We start from the raw sequence: 27404 nt of genomic DNA on the forward strand, positions 1-27404 counted from the left end.
TGCATTGTTCGATGATCTTGTGACATGTGCAATAAATTGTGTTATGTACATTTGTTTAAAACACACGCAGCCTGACAATGTGTACGTTCACTTGGGAGCAAGTCCAGCTAACTTTAATGGTCCTGCTTCAATGTTCATATACACAGAACTGCTGCTTTAATTCCTTATTTTAAGGCGTGACACAAATCTTTCTATTAGTGATATCCTCTACATACCCAACACAGAATCACTTACACGTTTGCCAGTTCACATATCATAAATATTGGCCCTCGGCCTATTAACTTCAAACAGCAGTTCCTGTAATCCTTCACAAAGCCTTCTCTTCAAAAATCACACGTCGTTTTAGGATGAAAGAGAAATTTCTTTTAGTAATAGTTGAACACATCTTGGTGCTTTGAATGATCTTGATTAATCAATTAAATGTGTGGCATGCAGAGGCGTAGCTAGGGGAAATGGAGCCCAGTGCAAAAATCTGAGTTTTGCGCTCCACCCCTCCAGTGGGCAGCTGCTGTGTTGCTGGAATCCACCCCCAAACAGCATCACTTTCAATGGTGTTTAAACTAGGGAGCCCAGATTCTCCTTTTAAATCCACCTTAAAGGGAGAATCTGGGGTCCGCAGATAAAACAACATTGAAAGTGCTGCTGTTTTGGGGTGGATTCTCCCCCACCCTGAAACAGCATCACTTTCAATGTTTAAACTGGGGTCTTCAGATTCTCCCTTTAAATCCATGCCAAAGAGGTGGATTTAAAAGGAGAATCTGGGGAAATTTGGGGGGTGCCTGCTGTCAGGGGTGCAATTGTTAAGCTAGCAGCACCAAACTTTCAGGGTATCTTTAGGAGACTCTCCTGATGATACCACCCATGTTTGGTGAATTTTGGTCCAGGGGGTCCAAAGTTGTGGACCCTCAAAGGTGTAGCCTCCCATCTCCTATTAGCTCCCATTGGATGGGAGCACCCCATTTGGGAGTCCATAACTTTGGACCCCCTCAACCAAACCTCACCTAACTTGGGTGGTATCATCAGGAGAGTCTCTCAACAAATCCCTGAAATTGTGGTGCTGCTAGCCTAAAAACTGCGCCCCCTGCAGGCCATAAACTGAAAAAACACTAAAAATACAAATAAAACCACAAACAAACCTAAATTTTTGTGCCCCCCAGGCATGCGCCCGGTGCAACGCACATCCCCTGGTAGCTACGCCTCTGGTGGCATGACTGGATGTCAAAATCACCTCACCCCCTACTTTCTCCTTCAGTGCATTTCCACAAGCTAGAAAATAAAAAGTTAACTGCTGAGATTATATGTTGTTGAAAACAAGACACTACGTTTCTCATTTCTTGTCAAAGTCCATACCCACTGTCAATGCTTATTTTAGAAAATGTACGCAGCTTATTGTTATTCCATATTGAAGTCTTAAATGTCTTTTCCACACTCAGGACACAGGATGTCATCTCTCTCTGTGAGGAAGCCACGGCCTACTAAGGACAGGGAGCACTTCTTACAGTTGAAGCAGTCGTTATGCCATTGGCGTTCCTCAAAGGAGATGTACTTGGTTCCTCCAAGCCCTGTAAATGCAAAAGAGGTTATAAGAAGCAGCTGTGGAGAGGTTTGGAGGAGATTCCTGATTGTTTTGGGGGAGCCAGGTGCAGATGCTGGCTTCCATCTTAAGCAGCATGAACAGCATTGTACTAGAGCAGAGCAACTTCCACGCTCCACCCCATGGCAGCCTTTCCCCCCCTCCCCAAAGTCATGTCCCCCCAAACCTTCAGGTCAGCAAGAGGGAAAAATGGGCAAAAATTCCCCTCTCCTACGTAAACAAAAAAAGCTGATACTTCTGAGAAGCTGCTGTGCAGCAATGGAACGGCATTAGAGTATTCAAGTACTGGAAATATTAAACCAAAATTTGTCACAGTGAACTACCTCCAGCTTTCCATGAGCTCCTTTCTGTGAAGGAGCAAGATGTTTAAAAAGTGTAGAAGCAGGGGCAACATCTCCCAGTTTTCCTTTGCTGCTGCTTCTGGCTTTTCATTCCCCTCTTTCCAAACTCTCTAACCCACAGTAGCAGTTTTTCATTTGGGAAGGGGGGGGGGGGGCAGACAAAGAGCAAAGTGGAAGAGTGAATTCCTCTCTTTTACTCTTCATAGGAGTCAACCCTCTATTTCTTCCAGCTGTCAATTTTCTCAAGAAATAACATGTATGCTTGATGGACTGGGTCCTCAGGCAGCCTTCTCCACATGGCAGGCAAAAGAGCTGTGGGAAAATTGTGCAAGAAAAGTGGAACACCAAAGATGATCTACTTCCTGAATCTTATGAACGCAAAAGCAAGGATGTAGGTAAGGGTGTATCGAAGTTCAACCCCCCATTACATGTATGAAGCTCTGACCCCCGTTTGGGTTTTTATTTTTATTTTTTAGTGTTTTGGGGGGTTTTGGCCTGCAGGGGGTGCAGTTTTAGGCTAGCGGCACCAAAATTTCAGGAATTTGTTGAGAGACTCTCCTGATACCACCCAGGTTTGGTTGAGGGAGTCCAAAGTTATGGACTCCCAAAGGGGGCGCCCCATCCCCCATTGTTTCCAATAGGAGCTAACAGAAGATGGGGGCTACACCTTTGAAGGTCCATAACTTTGGACACCCTGGGCCAAACTTCACCAAACCTGGGTTGAATCATCAGGAGAGGCTCCTAAAGATACCCTGAAAGTTTGGTGCCGCTAGCTTACAATTGCTAGTGCCCCTTATGCCAGCAGGATGGCAAACACATGCCATGGGCTCAGGCTGCTCCCAGGACTCAACCCCCCACCCTCCCCGGATTGGGCTACCTATTATATTACCCCATTCCCCCTGGAAATTATTTGCCTTGGTGTGGGTAGATGGGTGGGTTAAACCTATCAGTTTTCAAACTAAGTTGTAGTAAGATACTTACCACTTATTGGATTGGTACACCCTGCACACTTTTTAGCATAGAGGCTGCAGAAGCAGTTCAGGCAATATGCAAATTCGTCCCGGGAAGTGAAGCGTTGCCCAGACAGCTGTTTCTTGCATCCAGTGCACACAAAACATTCCTTGTGCCATGGCTGCTCTCGATAAGTAATCCCTCCTGTAGTGATGGGCTGTTAAATTAGCAGTAGAAGAAAAGGATGATCTAAAAAAAAAGCTCTGCTTCTTTTTCACTTCACCAGTATTTGAGGCAGCAAATAAATGGTGGCTTTTCAAATGAGAAATATTATTTATTTTTGTTCATTTACAGCATTTATGCCTTGCCTTTCTTTGCTCAGTGGGACCACTCTAGCTCTTGGAAAAATGTACATTTTCCAACAATTGTTCCTATTCATAAGCAAGTTTACCACTTCAGCAGACTCCAAAGGTCTACTCTTGCATACATGCAGTATTAAATTGTTGATTGTCTTGCTTAATGGGAGCAAGTGGCTGGGAGCCCCTTTAGTCTAAAGCCGTGGTGGCGAACCTTTGGCACTCCAGATGTTATGGACTACAATTCCCATCAGCCCTTGCCAGCATGGTCAATTGGCCATTCTGGCAGGGGCTGATGGGAATTGTAGTCCATAACATCTGGAGTGCCAAAGGTTCGCCACCACTGGAAAGCAACATCCAAAACCAAAAGCAAAGTGGTACCTTTTATTAGAACCAGTCAAAATCTCTCTGTCTCACACACACACACAAATACTATGCAAAGCTTGCAGACTGCGTTGTGGCATTTTTGGTTGTCCTAATTAAAAATATCACAGGGATTTTTAAAAAATTGCTGAGAGTTTTTTTCTCTAAAGGGTTGTGGTCTAGTGATTAGAGTTCCAGATTAGGATGAGAGAGATTCATGTTTGAAACCCCATTCTGATACAATGCTCACTCCCTCATCCTAACATGTGGAAAGGGAGAGCCAGGTACATCAATCTGAGCCGCTTAGCTAGCTTTGACAGCATGTGTTGACTTGCTTCAAAAACAGAAAGATACAAGATCCAAAGAATAGTTCCTCATCTGAAGCCTGGATGGTGGGGGCCCTTGACCTTTCCCAACCTCAAATGGCAATTCCCTCCCTCCCCATTCCCTCCAGCATGCTTTAGTCAACATTGATCTCTCTTATTTAAACCCCATTTAATCTTTCTCAAGGCCATACGCCTCCTTTCAACATTCCCATCCTGGCTTTGCTCTGATCTTTGTGGATTACGAATTTCTTTGGGTGATGACTTATATGATGACCCGCTAACCTATTACCTGTAGCTTATGTCAAGTAGATGAAATGTGAAGTATTTGCCATTTTGATATACTTCATCATTTCAGCAGTCTGCCGTTGCCTTTTGCAGAATTGGATAGACCTAAAATGTCACAGATTTCAGAACCAGGAATTGACCTTTGGCTGATGCTTACACATTTCATCGCAAAGCAATGCTAAAAATGTAACATTGCAAAAAGGAATAGACAATCATACCTTCTTGCACTGGACACACTGCATGGCAAACTGCTTCTCATAGCACGGCACACAGAAATTCTGATTATCTTTCGGAATGAAACTCTTCGTTCCTATTGGTTGTTGGCATCGAGGGCAGATAAAACAGGTCTCGTGCCAGCTATTTCCTTTATATTCCATCTTGCGAGTTCCTAAGAGAAGACCACAGAATAAAATTCCACATTTCTTGCTTTGTATTTAAATGGGGCACTAATTTGTTTTGGCTTATTTTTCAAAGTGTTGTAGGGGAAAAGGTAGTAAAAAAAATCATGCCCCATCTCTCTGGCCCCTTCTGCACATGCAGAATAATGCACTTTCAATCCACTTTCAATGCACTTTGCAGCTGGATTTTACTTGCGGAATAGCAAAATCCACTTTTACACAGTTGTGAAGTGGATTGAAAGTGCATTATTCTGCATGTGCAGAAGGGGCCTCTCTGTTATGTTACAAGAATTGGGTCAGTTTGTAGATGTTTGGGTTGAAGGCTCTGTCTCCTAAGACCTATATAATAGGAACATGAGAAGCATGAATCAAGGTAAGCTTGAAATGGTAAAACAAGAAATGAAATGCGTAAACATTTCAATCCTGGGAGTGAGTGAACGAAAATAGACTGGATTGGGACATTTTCAGTAGTAAAATTACGAAGTGTTTTACTGGGGGAATCATAACAGAACAAACAGAGTTGCTTTAATAGTGAAGTGAGATGTAGCATAGACAGTGAGGAGCTATAATGCAAAGTCTTACCAAATAATATCAGACTTCAGGGAAAGCCTTTCAACATTAACCATTATTCAGGCTTATGTCCCAACTATAGATGCTGGTGAGGAAGAACCTGAATGATTTTATGCAAATATCCAGAAAGAAATTGATCATACAGCTAAAGAAAATGTGCTAAAAATCATAGGTGACTGGAACGAAAAAGTAGGAAACAAACCAGCCTCAAGCATTGCTGGCAGATTTGGCCAGGAGCACAAAATGAAAGAGGAAAGTGACCTACAGAATTCTGTAGGGACAGCAATTTGTTCATTGCAAACACATGTTTCAGTCAGCCAAACAGACAATTCAATTGTATATATGGACACTACTGGACAGCCAGTATAAAAATCAAAGAGATCATGTCATTGGAAGCAGAGGATGGAGAAGTTCTTTTATGTCTGCTAAATTATTACCAGGAGTCAGCTGTGGTACAGACTATAAATTGTTCATATTGAAAATTAGAATAAAGTTGAAGAAAAACATGAGAAAGTTCATAGTGCCAAAATACAGCAGATGGACTATCAATAGAGTTGTTCCAAGCCACAGAAACGGAGTCCATCAAAATCTTGACAAGATTATGTCAACAACTATGGAAACCAAAACAGTGGCCCAAAGACTAGAAACACATTCCAATTTCCCCTCCAAAAGGAGATGTCAAAGACTTCAGCAAGTATCAGACCACATTAATTTCTCACGCAAGTAAAGTGAAGCTCAATATCTTACAACAAAGACTGTTACGATGTATAATAAGAGAAATGCCAGTTGTTCAAGCTGGATTCAGAAAAGTAAGAGATACCAGATACCATGTTGCAAATTTACATTGGTTACTGGAGCATATGAAATAATTGAGGAAGAAAATGAGCTTGTGTTTCATAGATTACAGCAAAGATTTTGTCTGTTGTGGATCATGAAAAGCTATGGCTGTTATTTAAGGAAATGGGTGTGCCACAGCATCTGATTGTTTTGATGTGCAGCCTGTACTCTAGACAAGAGGCTACTGTTAGGACAGAATATGGACAAACAGAATGGGTTCCAGTTGGCAAAGGTGTTAGGCAAGGGTGTATTTTATCTCACTATCTCTTCAATCTCTGTGCAGAACATGAAAGGAAAGCTGGATCCTATTTAGATCAAGATGGAATGAAAATTAAGGGGAGAAACATTAACGATTTGAGATATGCCAATGATACCACATTATTGGCAGAAAATAGCAAAGACTTCTGCTGAAACTTAAAGCAGAAGATGCTGCAGTAGGACAGATCATCAAGAAGTTAAAAGTTATTTGTACGTGTGGTTTGCTCGTGAGTAAGTCCCACTTCACTGCTCCAGCCCCTCTTCACTGCCTAAAAGCTGGGCACAAAGGGAAACTCATGCCTGGCTTATAGACAGGGAAAAGGGGCTGCCCAACTCCCCTGCGCTGCCTACAAGCTGGGCGCGAGGGAAATTCGGCTTGTAGGCAGGCTTGTAGGCAGGGAAGAGGGTCTGCCCGTTTGGTCACATGGGGGGGCCATCCGCCCCCCCACGTGACCAAAAGGTATGCGCCCGGGGACATGGGGTATTCCATGTCCCTAGGGCCGTACGCCACTGTCTTTTAGTCAGTCGGATCATCAATGGCAATCTATTCAGACTGACAGTAGCTCTCCAGGGTCTCAGGTCTTTCCCATCTCCAGCTGCCTGATCCTCTAGCACAAGTTTTCATTCAGTTCTTAATTTTGTTTACATTCATTAGGGTGCACTGTTTTATTTAAGCCTTGAATCATGTCTCTGTGATTCACCATAAGCACTGTAATGTGATATCTATATACAGCCTAGGGTTCTTGCCATTATATATGGGACATAGTGGATTGTTGGGGGTGGGTAGGGGAGGAAAATCAAAGGCCCTGTATCAGTTACAGAACTCTGACTGATTTGGGGCCATCTGCTTTTCATGCTCTCGCAGAACGTGGTTTACATGTTCCTATCATATAACTAAAACCCTTCTAATTTTAATGTCATGGCTCATCAAGCATAAAAATTAATCTGAAGATCACTGAGATGAAGGCCAATTCAAAATGTTCTCCTTTTCATAGCAGGGATCACCAGCTGCTCATATACTAACTTCCTGACCTAATTGTAAAAAAATACACTTTGCTCAAGAGTCTTCCAGTAAAAACAGTCACATCTCCAAGCTATTTCATCCTCTGCAATAACAAACATCAAAGCATGTTTAATTGGCCCATTGCTTTGAAGCCTGGATTCAGGATGTCAAGAGGGAGCTTGGGGACAGCATAAGCTGAATGAATCAATGCTATTCACAATCAGTTTTAATGCTAAGAAAGGGCTTATTTCTTGCCCTTTCTGAGTTACTTGACTGCTTGCATTCTGATATCATTTTAAGTATTTATATTCACGCTTTAAAAAGTTCCCGGTCACCATGGCCCCTTCCGCACACGCAGAATAATGCGTTTTCAATCCACTTTCACAACTGTTTGCAAGTGGATGTTGCTATTCCGCCAGCTTCAAAGAGCATTGAAAGCAGTTTGAAAGTGCATTATTCTGCATGTGCGGAAGGGCCCATGAGAGGGACACAGTGATAGGGTGGTGAGCAAGCTAGTGCGCAGGGCAGTTTTCTTTTCTTACAATGCTAAAAACTGTACTCTCAACTTTGGCCACTTTGAACAGTATACAAGTGTTCCTTAATTTTAAAAATAGTCTTTAATATTAAAATACTATGGAGAATATTGTCTGCCTCAAGTAAGTTCTATTTCAGTAAGTTGTGGTAAATTGTTTTGTAAATCATTGTTTTGTTTTGTACCTATTTGTTTGCCTTTGGGTTTTGTCTTGCTTAAATGTTACTATAATTGAGTTACTACCATGTTTCCCTGAAAATAAGACAGTGTCTTATATTAATTTTTGCTCCCAAAGATGCACTATGTCTTATTTTCAGGGGATGTCTTATTTTTCCGCTCCGCAACTGCATGCTCTGGTGTTCTGTTTGATGGGCATGCTTCCAAACAAAAACTTTGCTATGTCTTACTTTTGGGGGATGCTTTATATTTAGCACTTCAGCAAAACCTCTACTACATCTTATTTTCAGGGGATGTCTTATTTTCGGGGAAACAGGGTAGCAGCAAAGAATTATCATTCTTTGGGGTTCCTAAGATGGGGGACTGCATAGAACATAAAAGATACAGGTCTCTGGAAAAGCAGTGTATACATTTTCTAAAATAATCATGTAGCAGCAGAACAAAGTCTTCAATAGTATGGGTTTGGGAGAGAAGTTTAAACAAGAATCCTTGGTACGTGACTTGGACATGTTCCCTTTCCTTCTGTAGAAGGTCAGAGGGTACAGAATTTGAGAAGAGACTCCCATTGGTTCCTGAGGGCTCTGGAGCAGGGTACCTAAAGTCCACCCCCTTGAGCTGAAAGCATTTAACTCCTAACCTGGCATTATGGTCTTCTTGCACTCGCTACACTTGGAAGAGTACTCATTGGAGTAGCATTCAGTACAGAGTAGGTGTTCCTCTTTAGCAGCAAAAGGCTTGTCCACCAGTGAGTTCTTGCACTGGAAGCAGTGGAAACAGGTTTCGTGCCAGTGCCGGTCCTTGTAGGAAAGATCCTGTAGAAATCACAAATCACAAAGCATGCTTAATGAATTGGCTGAATTCTTGGAAGGGTTTCTCATGGATACTTGAAATGTCAAAAACAAATACTTATTATTGAGTTTGTAAACATTAAATTCGCCAAAATTGAATACCTATTTCTGCCTTTCCTGTTCCCTTCCTTGGAATTTTTTGAGCCTGGTGTAGTTTACATAGCTGTGCATTGCCATGGTTGATCATAAAGAGGAACTAGATTCTGGTTGCAGGGAAGAAAGAACCTCTCCACTACATTTGCATAAGTCATTCAGGCAAAATCATTTATTAAAAACCAAGTCCCCCAACATTCCATAGGCCCAGTAGTACAAAAGTAATCAGCAACAATAAAAATTCGATTTAGTCAAAATCCAGAGCAATAATTATACTGAATGGTAACTACAGCATGACAGCAATCAATGGCAAAAATGTATATTGACTTTTTATGAGCTGCCGAGATTAACATAGCACAGTAGCAAAGATTAATCTTAACTTTGTTCCTCAGTTTAGAGTAGCACTTCAGGCTTTCTTTCAAAAACAGCTCTGGGAGTTTATAGACTATAACATAAAACGTTTATGGATTGGATAGATTTTTAGAGTGCTTTCTAAGTTAGTAAAAACCATGGTCTAAAACCATACTCTTGTGAAGACTTTTTTCTTTTTAAAGGCAGCTGAATTGTTGATGCCAAAGAAAATGTTTATGAAAGAGAATCCCAGAGTATTTAAAGCTTGTTGTATGTTCTGTCAGGAGACCATCTATCAAATGGATCTCTTTACAGGAAAGAACAAGCTTGGTTTTGTTGTTGAAAGTGTACCCAGTCTTACAGATTCATCTGAATTATTTAATTTTTAGTCTATAATGCCGTCAGAAGAGACGTATCATTGGTACACACTGTGATCCTAGTGTTAAGACACAAGATGCTAAGAAAAACTCAGCATCCAGCAATTGTCCTGTGATATTATTAGCGTTAACATTGAACAAAATGTGGCCTTAAAAACTTGGAGGGGGGAGAGTTATTCACTAGTACCCTGATAGCCTAGCACGGTCTCATCAGAGCTTGGAAGCTAACCACGGTTGTTCGTGGTTGTTAGCACTTGGATAGGAGACCTCCCAGGAAGACTGGAGCCACTATGCAGAGGAAGGCCATGTATGCATGCCTTAGTTACCCCACAGCTGTTTCCTTTGCTGTGGGGTTTCCCTGTGGTTTTTTGTTTACACATGTGTAGGGCATGCGTAAATGGTCAGGAGGGAGGTCACTACTGCCATCTTCCCAAGCTCTTGGCTCGCTGCTCTCTTCTTCCCAACCTTGGCATCACAATACACCACATCAATTGCAATGGCGTGAATTCCACCACTTCTCTTGAAAACAACCAGCCTTTTTTAGCCCATTCACCAGAAAAGCCTGGCTCCCCCCTTTTTTTCCTGCCATGTTTGGTCTAGCCCTTGTGATCAGTGGTATATGCAGAGGAAGATGGAGAGGAGCAAGAAAGCCTGAGGAAATGGTAATACATATGGATTTTCTTCGCCTTCCCTCTGAAGGGAGGGAAAAAGTTGTGCTTAAAAAGGTTTCAGAAATAGCAGGGCTTCACTCATCTGAGTGCTGAAGATACGGAAGAATGTGTGTTAGTGAGATTCAGACCCAGAGGGAGACCACACATGCATAAATTCAAATCTGAAGGAGGCAGCACATGTGTAAATGGCCAAAGTACATTCTCACCTCTTGCTTTGAAAACCCTGTGGTCAAGGGGTTGTCATGAATAATTGTGACTTGATCGCACATTGTTAATTGATAAAGGTAAGGAATCCTCTTTGATGGCAGCTGCTATTTCCATCCCGTGTGGCGGGCCTCCCTGCAGACCTCATGCTGTCAACAAAAGCTACCATGAATACATACACAGCCCACTAGTAGTTCTTGTTTGCTTGTTTGTTTTACAATGGCCTTTAAAGTTACAGCTGTGCATGTTTTTCCATCTCAGAAATGCTAGAAGAGCGATGGAAATGTTAGTGGTCTGTGAAGATTTTGTTTAAAAGTTATTTGATTAAATAATTAAGGTAGTCAAGACCTGTGAATTAGACCTGAACGTTCTCTAATGAAGGAGTTTGTAGAAGTGGATATTCTTTTTCCACCCTACACCTTATGAAAAGTCACTGCTCGGAGTTGGAGAGCCTTTTGAACCAAATGCCAGGCAGCAAGGAAAAGATTTGAAGAACAGAACAGCAGGTGAAGTTGCTCCTTTGTGCTGATTACCTCTTTTGCCTGCAATCTCCCCAACCTGTGTGGCATTTTGCTCAGGAGGGCTTCCTAGCCTTCAGCGGTGACCTTTCAGGAAGCAAAGGGTACTGCTGGGAAACAGGGAGGCAGTGCTCTTTTTCTGTCAATCTGTTCTGTACCAGCTCAAACTTTGGATCAAGCTCAGACTTTTTTCTATATAAATTCAAGAATCTTGAACACAGACTTTGCCTTATCCTCAAAAGAATAATATTTATGCTTCCTTTTGTAAAGGATTTTCAATAACTGTTCTTTGCAAGTTGTTATCTTGTTAGTTATGGTGTGGTATAGTGATTAAAATGTTGGACTAGGATTTTGAGATCCAAGTTCGAAACCCTCGCTGCTATTGAAGCTTGCTGAGTGATCTTGGGCCAATCACACACTCTCAGGCTAGCCTACCTCCCAGGGTTCTTGTGAGGATAAATTGGTGGAGAGGAAAAAATTATGTAAGCTGCTTTTCATCAGCACTGGAGAGATAGGCAGCATATAACTGAAGTAAATAAATATGAGGGTGCCATTTTTTGAGATAGCCCTGTGGCACCTGTAACACACCCCAAAACTGCAAATATGCAACGACTCCTTGAGCCGCCAAGCAGAAATAGGGTAGCAATATTTTTCCAAGGTTTGATTTTGACCTAAATCCCTTGGGCACTTTGCACATGTTGATACTGAAGGATCTCTGAGCCTGGCCAAGCTTCAAGCAACTTCATCTCAAGGCAAGCAATGAGGAATTAATCAACTGAACTTTTCAACTTGGATTGCTGGATTGGGGGAGTCAAGTTGTTATCTGATCTTTCAATGTTTCTGTTAAACAAGACTTTCTCGAGGGAATGAAAAAAGTATGTGATATATGTGATTGGCCAGGAGATTGTGGAGGGGGGTTCTTTCCCTGAAAGGTTAGGAAAATATTTCTGCACGTATATATTTGCACATGCATACAGACAGGGGCTGACAGTGCACCACAGTGTTCTCCTGAGTAACAGGAGAAAACAACAGCAATTAAAAGGTTGCAATCCCCATGCGTGAACAGCACCCCAAACTGAATCTAAGCAGAGTCCATTACTACATACCCAACTTCATTTTAAAATCCCTCTAGCTTGAAATAAGTGTAACAGCCAAGTGACACCGGAATTAGAACAATGAAAGGCATGCCCAAGGTACCTTACAATCACAGCCAATAGACTTTTTACATTCCTCACAGGTGTTGGAGTACAGGCTCTCATAGCACTTGATGCAGTAGGGATTCTCCTCCCGCAAGATGTACTTCTTGCCAAAGAGGGACTCTTTGCAGTAGTGGCAGTCAAAGCGTTCTGTCATCTTGGCATCTAGGCCTCTGCTGGCCTGTTAACAACAAGAAAACAAACAGCTCCAGGTTACAGTATCAGTACAGAAAATTTCCGGGTGGTGGGGTTAGCTATGTACTATTAGTCACGTATCACTATTTTTATTTTTGCAACATGCCATTCCATCCCTCCAATGAGCTTACATAAGGTTTTCTACCTCAAGAAGAAAAAGAGTTTGGATTTATATCCCCCCTTTCTCTCCTGTGGGAGACTCAAAGGGGCTTACAATCTCCTTCCCCCCTCACAACAAACACCCTGTGTTTTTAGTACAATTGGTGCCTATGGGCTATGCTTTGTTTTTTGCTGATGCCTGACAGGGGGCATTGCCAGGTTGAAAGGTTAGGAAGTCTACTAGGTAGATTAGTGACTTGCTTGCTCCTCCATTGTGCTTCATTGCCATTTGAACTCTGGTAGTCCTGGGCAGTGATGGAACAACGCTCTACTGGTTACTTTATGCTAGATTTTCAATTTGGCTTTTAATATCTCATTTGCATCTGTAGGGAGAATCATAGGGGAAGGGGAAATGGGAAGTACTCTTTGTTTCTGTCCTGTAGAAAAGGCTCTTTCAGCAAGCTAAACTTGGCTCCAATGCTAAGTTTACCTAACTCAAATGATTCAATCACTGTAAAGGAAAAAATAGCTTCAAGAGCAAATGACGTTAGTTTAGCACCTTAGGATCAAATACCACAGGAGACATATAGGTCAGGCACCAATTCCCTCACCTTTGTGTGATTAAAGAGAGAACTGAAAATAGCTCAAGCCAAGATATTAGCTCCACAATCCAGAATTCTCTTGGTCTGGGGAATCAGGTGATCTGAGAACACCAATTGCAAAACTCCTTCAGTCTCAGTAATTCTTACTGAAGGGGCAACTGCTCTGGTACTTGCTGCTGGGAGTTTCAATACAGATTAGTGTTCCATTCTTGTTGTATTTCTTTAAGGCAAAAATAGTTTGTGACCACTTGTAGCTCATGATATTCTGTTGGCACTCTGTTCTAAAACATAGTTGTCATTCAAGGTTTTTAGTGGTGCACACTAGAGAGCGTGCATTAGATTTAAGTTTGTGTCCCTGAACAATTTTATAATCCACTTGGTATCTAGAATTGGTATCTAAAATTTGTCATTATTTCAAAGGCAGAAATCCAAATATTTACAATGGGTGTGTGTTGTAGTCTAGCAAATGAATGTATCAGTTTCCTTTCCTCTACCAATACTTGGCACAAACTAGTTTCAGAACTTTAGGTATTCCTCCCGAGAATTCCAGGATCCATTTTCCATTCAAAATGTCAAATCCATGCAAGGAAGAAAGGAATGAAGATACTTGAAAACATGAAGATCATTAACTATACAAGGTAGTTGGCAATACAGTATTCACTTGAATAGTGTTAGTGTGTTATAAGCCCCTTCCGCACATGCTGAATAACGCACTTTCAATCCACTTCCAATGCACTTTGCAACTGTGTAGAGTAGCACTATCCACTTGCAAACAATTGTGGAAGTGGATTGAAAGTGCGTTATTCTGCATGTGCGAAAGGGGCCATCGTGATAAGAGTGCTGAACTGGGGCTTGGAAAATTTGGTTTCGAAACTCTACTCAGCCCTGAAGTTCATTGGTAGACCTAGGACCTATGGTTGCCAGCTATGCATTGAGGAAATTTCTGGAGATTTGGGTGGGGGGTGTGTGTGGAACCTGGGGCATATGGAGTTAGGGGATGGGAAAGACTTCAACATGGTATAATCCAATAGGATCCATCCTCCAAAGGAACCATTTTCTACAGGGGAACTGATCTTGGTTGTCCAGAGATCAATGGTAATAGTGGAAGATCTCCAGGTGCCATCTGGAGGTTGGTAACCATATTAGGACCATATTCTCTCTCTCTCTCTCTCTCTCTCTCTCTCTCTCTCTCTCTCTGCACACGCCCAGCCTAACCAGTCTTACAGACAATTCATTCTTATGTTTACACACAGCAAGAGTTATTGCTAGGGCTGGTAGGAGCCTGAGGGGTTGTGGGGAAATAGGAGCTGGGGACAGCTGATTCTCCTGGGAAATTAGCTTTTCCCTAGTTATAGCATTCCAGAAAGCCATGCATAATGCCAAATTATTCCTGGAAGTTGGCATGTTGCTGGTTTTCTCAGAAACAAGTTCTATTAAGGTTTCCTGTACCATTCTTCTCAATGAAGAAGGGAATTGTTGGGCACGCCCTTTTTGTAAAAGGCCAATACTGCATCATATTCTACTTCCCATATGCAATGCAAAGGTTGTGTGGGAGAATCACTAACACAACCTAATACCAACTATGCATTGAGACAAATCAGGAGCAAATTGAGTTAATTCATGGATCAGTGTGTATACTTTGCCAATGCTTGAGAATTTTGGCACGGCCCTGCTCAAAGTAGCAACGGAGAGGAATGCTTCACTTTGTTGATGGATTGTTTCCTGTATTAAACATTCCCTTTCCTGTCTATCTGGATATGAGGTTTCCAGCTTAGGACAGCATTATCTAGGCTAAAGGAAATATGCAAGGCAGAGAATCAGCAGAAGGAGAATTTGAACCTTGGTTCCCTCCACTAGTTCTCCCATGCTTCCCAAATTATTCAAATTTTTTTCCCACCCAAGCACAAAAACCAGAATAAATCAATCTGGAGGAAGGATGATCTGAAGAGGGAGAGGTATTTGCAAAGGGGCAAATTAAGTGGTGGGATTCAAATAATTTAACAACCGGTTCCGGTGGTGGGATTCAAACAATTTAACAACTGGTTGTATACAAGCATCATTTTAACAATTGGTTCTGCCGAAGTGGTGCGAACCTGCTGAATCTCACCACTGGGCAAACTGCTATTTGCATGAGAGATAAGTACCCTTTATCCCATTGATATGCATTGCAGAAGGGCCTAGCTGTGTACTTTCAGTAAGTACCATGATGGGACCAGTCAGCAACTACACATGACTGGAGCAGAACCATCACCTTTTATAAACTGCCTTTCTGTAAACCTGTGGGTGCTTCTACAGAGGCAAAGTTATTGATCTATCCCACAAGGCATATTCAGATTGGGCATGTGCCTTTTTCAGTGAAACAAACCCCAGAGCAGGGTAAAGCGGGAATTGACATACCAGTAAATGAAAAGGCCTGTAAGATCTGTTCTACCAGGCATATATTTGAGGCAGCCACGGTTACCATTCTGGCCTCCCCTTTCCACCAGGGTCACTCTCTTCCCTTAGTATTTTACCGCGATAGTATTGTTAGAACTGTGAAACTTGTTTTAATCTGTATTTATTCATAATTTTGATATGTTTTTATTTAAGATTATAAATTTAATTGTTGAAAGCTGTCCCGAGCCCACAAGGGGAGAGTGATATATAAATCAAAATAATAACAGTAGTAGTAGTAAATAGTAAAATAACTGAGAAGAAATGCTCCTGCGCTCCATTGTACCTGCACACACACACACACACACACACACACACACACACACACACTTAGTTCCTTACTAGTTCACAGTCATGACCTACTAAACAGCATTTTTACATGCTGGCTTTGAAAATGTATAATCTGCTTGCTTTTTAGGTACAAAGAAATTTCTTTGTGGTTCAAAAAGTGAAAGACCATTGACTGAGAAAATGAACAAGAGAATAATATGGGGAAAGTTCATCCAATGCAGTTTGTCACATGCCAAGGGTGTGCTGTCATGGGCTGTGACCACTGTTCACGGAGAACAATGAGACTAAAGATCACATATGTTTACAAATGATTCAAATGGTACAAATCCATATCACCTTTCGGTTCCTTGCAGCTCCAAACTTGTGTTCTCTGGAATATGTTTAAAATGTATTTCACTCATGTATCCTATGCTGTTGTTCAAGATGATAAATATCTATCTTGATTAAATAATAAAGTTATTTTAGGCAGCCACCAAAAAGTATCTTTAACCAGAAGGTTCAGTAACCCAAGGCATTGTATTTCAGAGATTATGGCAGAAATAGGGATGGAGACATTAACCCAGTAGGTCTGTAAAATGTTAACAAGAAAGCTGAAGTTGACTTGCATGTCTTTTCTCAGCAGTAAAAGCACAGCAGATGTCAACATTAAATGCAGACCCAGAGAGAAAAATGTAACGCTGTGGGCTGTGTTTCAAATAGATTTAAATAAAGTATAAAATGTGCCTGACAGTGCAATCCAGTGCAGAATTACTCCTGTCTAATCCCACTGAAATCAAGGGGCTTCAATTGGAGTAGCTCTACATCAGATTACATTGTTAAGTGATCCCTTTCTTTTGGCCATTCCGTGTGTGACAGCAAGCAGACAAAGCTATTTTCTCCCCTGTGCATTTGGCTGCTGCAAAAATTAATGAGGCCCTTTGTTGTTCTAAAGAGGAGGAAGTATTCACTGAGGAGTAAAGAAACCAAAATCTGAACTCTCACTTATTCATGACCTTCTCAGGGGCTTATCCAGCACAGCACAGGGTTGCTAAAACCATCTAGGGAAATGGAGACAATGCCTCCTCACACATAATGCTCAGCCAGGGAACACTGTATCTGGATACAAAAGGATTATTTCTACCTATTCTGCATACAACGTTTGCCGAAACAAAAGACCAACCTTCTGTCGCTTTAATCTACTACATGGCCATGTAGGCAACAAAGACTATTATAGTTAAAAAACAAACCCGTCAAATTCCTTTGTATAGCCTCATTTAACATCCCATGTTATCCTAGCATCATCTCCTTTTGTAATTTACAGCAAAGCTTCCAAAGGGTTCTTGCTGGCTGTCAGGAGACAAAAGGGGGGTGTCTACTTACACACCGTTAATGCTACTGCCTGGAGTTGGTATGGAGCATCGTATCCATTAGCAAAATGGGTAGAAGAGCGGAGACACACAGCAAGCCGGGGAATCCTCCAACCTAAGCAAGCCGCTCTCCCGAATTTCTGTCCAGCTGTCTGTGTTGTGTGGAAACAGGCGTCTGCCTTCACAGCCTAGTGAAAACCCCTGTGTATCATTTTACCATATAAGGAGATAAAAGCACCAGAGACACTGAATCTTTGAGGCTCAGTGCAGCTGGCATTCGACAACTCCTCTCCACACCTACCTCTCCCACCCACCCACCCCCAACAATCCTTACATTGTGTTTTATTGGTCCAGTCTTTAGTCCTTTTATATAAATCAAACACGCCAGCTTTTCACTCCTGTAAGTGCCCTTTGGGGGGGAAATGAGGTTTTAATTCCATACTGTGCCTGAACAGTTCTTGGCAAGAACAATTTTGTAAGTATGTAAATATTGGATCACATCATCATAGACTGACCCACACCCTTTTGCTGTGGTCAGGTGTCTCTTCACCTGGTGAAGTTATGGGTGGTGATATTTGCACTCCTGCTATTGCCTGCTGTAATTTGACCTACAAAGGTGGTCAAAGATTAGGACGTCTCAGAGTAATTTTTCAGCAGTCGCTGTCTACTGTCCTTTAGGATGAGGAAAGCAGCTGGGGTGATCTTGTACAGAGTTGTGTCCAAGGGGAAGTGGTGATGCAACCCTCACAGCTCAAGCAATCGCTCAAAATTGTTTCAACATAATTCTAATTTTTTAAAACGTCAAAAACTAGGACTTCACATCACGTGTAGTATAGTCCTCCTAAGCAGACCACAGTTCCAAACCAAAGCAAATCAATACACAGGAGAAACAATAATTTTAGCTAGTTTTTCCCTCTGATTTTACAGCTTCAAAGAGGAATGCATTCCATATGCTAGAAATGATGGTGAAATAGGAAAGACAGGCTCTCAAAATTCCTCAGATATTGTGCGGGGGCGGGGAGAAGAATGGTAAAAACTAACTCCAGAAGAGCTGTTTTGTAATCATCACCTATATCAGGATGTAAATATTTCAGTGTGAACGAGGGTCCTTTATAAGTTGCCAGGGCAACCACAATACAATGTAATAGCATTGAAACTCTGTCCTGTATATAATTGCATTCCTTAATGTTCTTTTTCCTGTCAGGAATCACATATATGTATGAAGGCTTGTGTTTATCTTCATACGTTTGTGTGCCTGCATATGGAATGCTGAGAACCAGCATGGTGTAGTGGTTAAGGTTTCAGACTGGGATCTGGGAAACCCAGGTTTAAATCCCCACTGTGCTACTTGCTGGGTGACATTGGGCCAATCACACACTCTCAAACTCGACCCTGGTAAGTATTTGGACAGGAGACCTCCAAGGAATACAGGGGTGGGATGATGAGGCAAACCACCTGCAAATATCTCTTGCCTTGAAAACCCTACAGGGTCACCAGAATTCAGCTTTGACTTGTTGACAAAGCGTGTGCGTACAAACAAGCATACATACACACACGGAATGCTTCAGAGAGCATTCGAGACACAATTGACAGTTTAATGGACTGAGACCTCAGTACACTTCGGCTACACAAAATCCCATCACTTTGTATCATGTAACTGTATTATTAGGGTATCAAAAATATTTCCACTGCAAGCTGAAATTTAGTAATTGGTTAAGAATGCATTCAGATGTAGAGGAGTGTGGCAGGTCTAGCAGAATTTTGAAGATTGGCAACTAATGTCAATGGTTGATGGCATTGACCGGCTTGTGCCTGTGATGTCACTAAGGCGTTTTCCACACAGACCATATATCCCGGGATGGGGAGGTGAACTATCCTGGTCTGCACACGACTTCCACATGGCTTCCAGCCCTAAATCGGGCCCGTCCCGCAAGATTTCCCTTCTCCCAGGGTTTTCAAAAATCGCTAAATTGGCGGTTCTTTTGAAAAACCCTGCACCAATCTTGCTCCCATGCAAACACCATGGGAGACGGACCGGTTTATTATGCATGGAAACGTTTGCGTAGAAAATGAAAATAAACTGGGGGTTGATGCATAATTAACTGCAGTTCTCCCTCCCGGTCTTCATGGTAATAGGCTGCCATGCGAAGGGAGAAACCGAGATACAAACAACCCAGTATGTATGATCCCGATTCCCGAGTCTATCCCAGGATATTAGGTCTGTCTGGAAAACGCCTAAGATACTCTTCCAGTTCCTGAAACAGCTTTGCAACTTTTTTTTTAAAGGAATAAGCATAGAAAGGTATGTATTGCATTTAAATATAAGGAAGATAGGATTGCATGCCACTCCTACCATTCAGATAGTACCCCTGTCAGAAGAATGAGGGGACGGGCAAGAATGAATGTTGATGCAACTTGTTCACACAAGTTGTGAAACTAGAGGATGGCGGTGCTAACATTATTGATGAAGAGTTTGGATATATAGCCTGTCTTTCTCTCCTGTAAGGAGTCTCAAAGCAGTTTACAAACTCCTTCCCTTCCTCTCCCCACAACGGACACCTTGTGTGGCAGGTGGGGCTCAGTGAATTCTGAAGAGCAGTGACTAGCCCAAGGTCACCCAACTGGCTTCATGTGTAGGAGCGGGGAAACAAATCCAGTTCACCAGGTAAGAGTCTGCTGCTCATGTGGAGGAGTGCGGAATCAAACCCAGTTCTGCAGATTGGATTCCACCACTCTTCACTGCTACACCACTCTGATGAACCTGATGTGTTAATACAATGCTGGAGGATTTATCTGTGAACCAAGATGGGAGAGGGGAGGGGAGGAAGCAGCAAGTCATGCTAAATTTCTTCATACCTAAAACATTATCAACTGTTATTGCTACTTCAAACTATCTCCTGTTATAAGACTCTTTTCTCTGCTACCTTCTCCTCAAACAGAAACCATTCAAAGGCCCTTGACTATTGCTGGGACAATCTGTAAAAGCTATCATCTGCCAGCCAATTTCATTTTCTTTGTCTACTAGGACTGAATTGTTTTCTTTCCACCAGAACCCGTGCTTCCTTCTTTCTGGACAGCATGCCAAGAGTATTGGCCTCTCAGCACCAAACTCCCATGACTGTAAGTACTCTGATTGTGCATCACAACATTTTCCAGACCAGTGGATCTAAAGGCTGTGAACTGGAGGAACATTTTAACAACTGGTCCTGCTTCTCTTTTAATCCTTAGACATAATCTGCAAAGGGATGGAATGAATCGACGACTCACTTTTCAGCAATCGGTGTGCAGAACTCACTTCCAGCCATGAAAGCAAGTCCTGATCGATGGGAAGTATGTCCCTCACCACCTGATCAGTCCCCTGCTTGCGATTCCCTCCAACACAGAAGCAAGCCATGCCCAGCTGGACAGTGGTGGCAGGACACCCTCTCCTATGGGTCTGGCCCAGCCTCCCCATTCCCCCGTCTGCCCTCCCTTGCCCCAAATACCAAGCTAGACTGGCAGGGCAACAGCAGTTTGTTACCCACTGCCCCCAGCATCACCCTCCCCTCACCCCAAATACCAAGCTGGCCCCAGTAGCACTCTCTATCTATTCCTTTGCTTGTTCTCCCTGTCCAAAGACCAACCCGGGCATCATGGGGGGGGGCAGCTGCCCTCCCCTCTGGACCCGGCATAAGCCCCTCCACTCTCCTGCATGCCCTTTCTCAACCTCAAAAGACCAAATACCCAATGGGAGGGCAGTCAGAGCCACAGCCACCAAGACCTCACTGCTGGACCCAGAAGAGAATGGTGAGGGGGAAAGGCGGAGTAGTGGTGAAAGTGGAAGAGGAGATGGGATAGGGGGTCAGGGGCAACTGGAGGGGCTGGGGCTTTGTGTGGTCCCCTTCCTCCGCACCAGCCTTAAAGCCCATTGTGTGTGTTGGGGGGAGAAATGCTTGTTTGCCCCTCTTTCTAGAGCCCACTGCATTTTTCCTCACAATGGACTTTGCTACTAGTTAAATATATTTGTTAAAGTGAGGTAATACTTAATATTTAAATGAGGACTTAGATTTCAGGATTTGCAATGTAGAATATTCAGGACAGCTTTACAAACTTTTACATCTGTGAGCTCAGCACATGAATTCCCAACATTTTTTCCCTTTAAAAACCACAGTTACCTATGTGCCTGCCCCAGTGGAGCAAATCACTTTTCCCAGGCACCAGTAATGACATTGCAGATGCCTAGTCTCCCTTACAAGAGAAGAGGTTTTGTACCTTGCCCCCCGCCCCGCCCAAACCAGCTTCTCAATTGGCTTCCTGGAAGACCTCTGGGGCCTTGGCATCAACTAATAACACAGGGAAGGCTGGGGTTCTTGGCCCCAGAGGCACTGAGGGGGCGGTGTTGTGCTTATCTTGTCCAGCTGAGGTCGCAGGGTCCCACTCCAAAGACCTTATGCATGCATATGGCAGCCATTTTCTTCTACTGTTAGGCAGCTGGGTTGTCTAACCTCTGTAAGTCTTTCCTGGAGTGGAGGGCAGTGGAGGGTTGGAGCCAGTTGGTCCCCTGCCACTCAGAATGGTGCAGGCCCAACAAGGGACCTACTCCAGGATATGTCCCTCTACTTGGCGGAGACATGCTGCTCCCAATTTGAAGTCAGCCTTTTGAGGGCAGCCATTTCCTTGGCCTTCTTTGGGGCCCTTCACTGTGGGGAGTTAGTATCGGGCTCCCGACGTGACTTCAGTAGCCAGGCCATCGTCCTGTCAAATGTCTGGATGGACCAGCATATCTGGTTGCATTACTCTAAGACGGATCAGCAGGCCCGAGGTATGTGGGTGGTTTTACATTCCTTTTACATTCCTTCCCCGCCCCCAGCCAGCCCTGCCCAGTGTGGGACACAGCTGAATCCCTTTTGATGTGGCCATTGATTCCTGACCCCCTCTTGCTGCATGCTGATGTGCCTTGCCTATTCCAGTTTCAATCCCCCAGTGTTCTCAGGGCTTGCTTGGGTAGCATCTCTGCCAAGGAATTTGGCCCTCGCTTTTTTCCGATTGGGGCAGCAACCTCAGCTGCTGATGAGGGGCTTCCTCCTGAGCAGAGCAGGCCATTTGGTCATTCGGTGACAGGCATTCTTCAACCAACAGGAGCTATATTTGCCCCGGCTTGGTCCACTAACAGATTCCATGTTTTAGCCTTGGCAGGTCCATGAAAGAAAGTTTGGAAAGGAAGCCACAGCATTTTTCTTTGGGCTGGCAAGTACACAGCGGACTCTGGATGCGATGTCAACCCATGTCTGGGCAATATGATCTCTGTGACCGGGCTTGGACAACTTGGGATGCACTGGGACACCCTGTACTCACAGTAGTGGATGAAGTCTTTGAAAGAGGCTGCCTCATGCTTTGATCCTTCAGCTGGGTGAGAATGACTTGTTGGCTGCCACATTTTGGAGGACATGGAGGTTGCTGTGCACAACTGTGTTTTCGTCATACCTCTTGAAGCTGTGAGTCTGTCGTGGAGCACTGGATAAAATGGACTTGGCCAGGTGGAAGGCTCAACATGTGGTGGCGCTGGGCAGCAGGACGGTGCCACATCTTGAGATCTCTTTTTGAGTCACAGCCCTGTTTCACCCGGATGGCATACATGCCTCTGATTGGGAAATGGACACCTGTCTCCTCAGCTTGCGGCAAGTATTGTGTGATTGGTTGCAGAGTTAGGAATCTTTGGCGGGAGCAATGTCTTGGCAGGGTATTTGCTCTTTGGCAGGTTTTGCATGGGGATCGATCCTTTTCTGGGGAGGAGGAGCTTGTGGGCCCCATCTCCCCATTATTGGGACCCCCAAGGGACCTTGGAGGTGAGATGGGCCTCATTGCCACATGCCCAGGTGGGGGCTGCTGGTCGTGGGGAGATTCATTTAGCAGCCAGTACACAATTGGCTCCCACTAATTTGCTGCTGCTGGTTCCCCCAGCACTCGGGCTAGGGGAAGGAATGCATTGGGTTCAACAAGCGTGATGCCTAGGGACTAGGATTTGTCCCCTATGCTGCGCCTCTGCTTCCTTCAGCCTGTAATCAATAAACAAACTGTGGCCAATTTTATTACCATAACAAGTGTCTTGCATCTTTACTGGCAGGCCAGTGGCTGCTCTCTCCTACTCAGTCAGCAACATAAATTCTCCCAGAGAAGCAAATCAAGACTAAATCTCTCACTTTCTATCTGGCAGTCGTAGAGAAAGAATACCATCTCATAATCAATTGTATGTCTAGCGTTGCTTTACCACATGAAAATATGTCACAGAATAAGGTGTACTGTAATGCTGAGCAAGGAGCCCAATTTGTTCGTCAGTTACTTTTCTTTCTACATATAGTCAGTTTTCTGAATTCAAATGCATTCTTTCAGTCAGAATTGTTTATTCAGATTGACACTGCAAAATTTCAAGTAAAGAACCATTCCTTTGAAATCATGGCTTCATAAAAATATGTTTATCATGGAAACTCTTTTTTTCTGTCACACACACATTTCTGCTGCTCAGCCACACACAGAACAAACCATAAACACATACAAGAACTCTAGGAAAACTCTCCCAAAAATAGTAGCCCCAAAGCATTTTTTCTGGTTTGGGATATATTTTAAACATATCTCAGATGAGAGGGACAGAGAAGCACTAACATAATCTTTTTTATTAGGAACCCCCACCCCCCGCCATCAGTAATGAGAAAACACTCCCAATTATGCATATAGGCAGGGTCTAAATTTTCTTTGCCAAGGGAACAAATAAGAATAACAGCTCTTTGCAGAAGCAGAGCACCCAAATAAATCAGTGCTTTGGAGTCAATCCAGTGAAACCCCAGAAATGGATGGGAGGAGAACCAGCAGTTACCCTGTTTCCCCAAAAATAAGACATTCCCTGAGAATAAGACATAGTAGAGGTTTTGCTGAAGTGCTAAATATAAAGCATCCCCCAAAAGTAAGACGTAGCAAAGTTTTTGTTTGGAAGCATGCCCGTCGAACTGAACACCAGACCATGCAGCTGTGGAGCGGAAAAATAAGACATCCCCTGAAAATAAGACATAGCGCATCTTTGGGAGCAAAAATTAATATAAGACACTGTCTTATTTTCAGGGAAACACAGGTATGATTTCATTTGAGGAAGGCAGTGCTGCTGCACTTAGCCAATGAGCTGAAAGACTGAGGAATTTCAGAAGGAAAGTTAACTCTATCCTTCCTTGAAGTAATGGTGCAGCGGTGTGAGCTGGGTGCTCAAAAATTGGAACAACTTATTCAAGATTTTAAAGAAGTTCTTTATTTATAAACTAGTCAACAGGCATGGGATTTGGGTAAATACAAGTTTATTTGGGGTATTTATGGCCAATAAGTGAGCAGCCCTGTGAATTCTAGAGCCACCTCATCGGTTTATTTCCAGACAGAAACTAGCCTCTTATTTCTTCCCCTTGAAAATGTGATTTGTCAAAGATCTAATCTAGAGGTGATGCAAACCATTTAAAGATTGTTCATGATAGCTGGCCAAGGCTACCATATTCCTCCAGATCAGCTAGACTGTTCTGTGTCCCCCTATTCTTTCCCCTTGCCCATGAAACAAGGAAAATTGCTTTCAGGAAATGGCATAGGCAGATAATGTTTTTAAATAGAAAACCATCAAAAGCTGAGCCTAAAATAACTGTTTAGATCCTGGAAGATGGCAGGATTCACCAGACTGGGTTCTGGGATGGAAATGACAACTTCCTCACCTCTGCTTTCTATTTCACATATTCAATCAAAAAGCACAAGAAAGGGCTAACAACAATTAAAGCCTCATGTATGGCAATACCCTATCTTGTGTGGACAGTATTACACTGCACTGTTACTGAAAGTCAGTGATGTTTATGCAGCAGAAGGTACAAAGTACAGTATGGAACTTAAGCATATGTCCAATAAACTTGCTCCTTTATGTTTCTATGGTGCATATTTTATTTCCACATCATATTCACTGCAGAAAACTCTGGGGGTAAACCTAGTGATTCTCCATGAACTGGAGCAGGAAAAGTGCTGCCCAAGCAATTTCCAAAAATGTAGTTGACTGAACGGCGACTGTCATTCATACACATTTAATTAAATTCATGAACCATGAAACTTATTCACTCTAGGATGAGGTGGCTTTGCTCAGCTGGACCTAGGATGAAGCAACTCGACTCAGCTGGATCCAGAACTAATCATGGAATAGTTCACCAACAGAAATTCATTTCACTTAAAAATAACTAAGACGGGTGCAGCATTTTATATGGCATTCAGGAAACCTTGCCCATTGAGCACGTAACTCCCTTCAGGAAAGGTTTTGGCCAGAACCATTCAGCCTGGCATGCTAGTTTACCCGTTTTATCTTCACCGTTTTATCTTCACCAAGCCTTTCAGACAAAGGGTGGGTGAAAGCAGGGTCCCCTCCTTCCTAGAGATGTGGGTTATCTACAGTGCCAGTTAATTTTTTTTTATTTTGAAGCTAGTTTGCTTAAATTTGGATCTGCTGTAATAAAAAATGGTTTCAGAAAGCATCAGTTTTAATCACGATTCAAAAGAAAAAAACTGGGATAATGCACCTTTACCTACTTGGAAATGCTTGTTCCCCAGAGTACCATTGCCATAACAAAACAATGAGACTCCGCTTGAAAAATATTGTTCCCTTGAGATCAATTTAAAAAGCAGTTCAGTGGGATAGATGCTTTCTAATGGGTGTTCACCAGCTGTTGATGTTATTTTGCACAACAATTATGAAGAATTCCCCTCCAGTCACAAAAGCCTCATGCCTTTTACTTTTCTCCTTTGGGACAGCTTCTAAAGCATAGCTGTTTAAACATATAATCAGGATAATCTTCTAAGGACATTAGACAGAAGGGTCAAGAAAGAATACCAAGAGTTGTCCAGAGATGTTGCTACTTCTGCACCACTCAGTTTCTAAAATATTACGTGTCAAAAGGAGGGGGAAAAAACCCAAACTTTAAAAGGAATGCATTGTCATTTCTGATACAATCAAAGAAACTGCCTGATTCTATGTTTATGTACTTGGGAGGCACTCTGTGTCCAATGGGATAATCTTATCCCTAAGTGAGTAGGCACAGATTGTAGTCAAAATGACTAGAAATGGGGGATGAAATACTCCAGAGATTGGTGGCCGCAGTTCTTTTCAGAGGCAACTTCTTTTAACATTCTCTAACACGATATTGACTGAGCATAAACTATAAATAGGGTAGTGTCCCTTTAAAAAAATATTTTCAAATGAAAAAGTGCTTTAGACAGACTAGTGGAGGAACTGAATTTAAGAACAATAAAACAAGCCTGTTGTAAAACCAAATACTTCAATGACTTTAGAAGGGTCTTCAGTGGACTTAGAACTTTGCTGAGGAAAAAGTTACAAAATTGCCCTCCATTCCACTGATCTATCTGGCAAAGATACTGACAGGCATGAACGGCAAAACTACAAGTCAACTTTTGTCTTTTCAGCCATATATAAACAACTAACACAACAACAGCTCTTACAGGGCAATCCTAAAAAGCACTATCCTGGGAGTAAACCCCGTGAAATAGACCTTAGTTGGAATCTGAGTAGACCTGCTCCCGTAATCTCCTGGTTCCTGCTAGTGGGCTTTCAGTAGAACTAAATGGTAAAAATGTATGAGCATGTTGCCGTGTGTCAGGGACAGAAAGTGAAATACCAACAATTCCCTAAAACCTGTTTCCCCCCGTGTTCTGGCATGAAAAGTCAGCAGAGGACTCTTTGCTCTTACCTTGCTGGGTGACCGCTGTGTGTTCCACTCAAGGAATGAGGAGACAAAGCTCTGCTTTATTGGATTACTCAAACTATGTATTTAGCAATTAGAACACCAAGAGTTCATTTGCCAGATGAGCTATAAATACAGTATCTCCAAAGAAGCAGCCAATCTGGGAGATAAGAGCCACAGCCTCTGCACACTCTCCTTTTAAGGAATCCTCTTTTGTAGGAGCTCAGGTCGACAATAGAAAGGATGGCTCAGCCTCCAGTAAAGTTCAGCCACCTAGTTTATAGTACACTTAAACAGCAATTTTAAGCCTGCCTATTTCACAATAAGCCCAGTTGAACTCAATGGAATTTCCAGGTAAACCTGAAGAGGGATTGGTCTGAACAGCTGCAGTCTTAAGAGGGAGTAAACCTAGGCAAACATAGAGGGACTTACTTCCATGTAACCATGCA

General features: G+C 42.8%; 1 protein-coding gene across 6 annotated transcripts; it reads right to left on the reverse strand.

The window, feature by feature from the left end:
* Window positions 1-1080: 1080 nt before the first annotated feature.
* FHL2 (four and a half LIM domains 2) lies at window positions 1081-27056 on the reverse strand. Of its 6 annotated transcripts, none has more exons than XM_048495565.1 (6): window positions 26962-27056; window positions 12256-12430; window positions 8629-8803; window positions 4435-4604; window positions 2917-3103; window positions 1081-1562 (listed from the first exon to the last, which is right to left on the reverse strand). In XM_048495565.1, exons 2-6 carry the CDS (start codon window positions 12310-12312, stop codon window positions 1411-1413), a joined length of 741 nt encoding a protein of 246 aa, XP_048351522.1. In that variant the 5' UTR covers window positions 12313-12430; window positions 26962-27056; the 3' UTR covers window positions 1081-1410. The 6 variants fall into 6 exon arrangements, with proteins under 6 accessions (XP_048351522.1, XP_048351519.1, XP_048351520.1 ...); XM_048495562.1 differs by having other exon boundaries at window positions 12251-12430; XM_048495563.1 differs by lacking the exon at window positions 26962-27056 and adding an exon at window positions 17233-17396.
* Window positions 27057-27404: the final 348 nt, after the last annotated feature.

The sequence above is a fragment of the Sphaerodactylus townsendi genome, linkage group LG04, assembly GCF_021028975.2.
Source record: "Sphaerodactylus townsendi isolate TG3544 linkage group LG04, MPM_Stown_v2.3, whole genome shotgun sequence".
NCBI lineage: Eukaryota > Metazoa > Chordata > Lepidosauria > Squamata > Sphaerodactylidae > Sphaerodactylus > Sphaerodactylus townsendi.

Bases quoted from the DNA above. Each gene is read 5' to 3' on its own strand.
- FHL2 (XM_048495562.1), bottom strand. From the start codon at position 12,406: ATGACAGAACGCTTTGACTGCCACTACTGCAAAGAGTCCCTCTTTGGC. The intron at 8,804-12,250 runs GTACCTTGGGCA...TGATTTCTACAG, and splicing joins CTATTGGCTGTGATTGTAAG to GATCTTTCCTACAAGGACCG. The intron at 3,104-4,434 runs GTATGATTGTCT...CTAATTTAACAG, and splicing joins AGTGTGTCCAGTGCAAGAAG to CCCATCACTACAGGAGGGAT.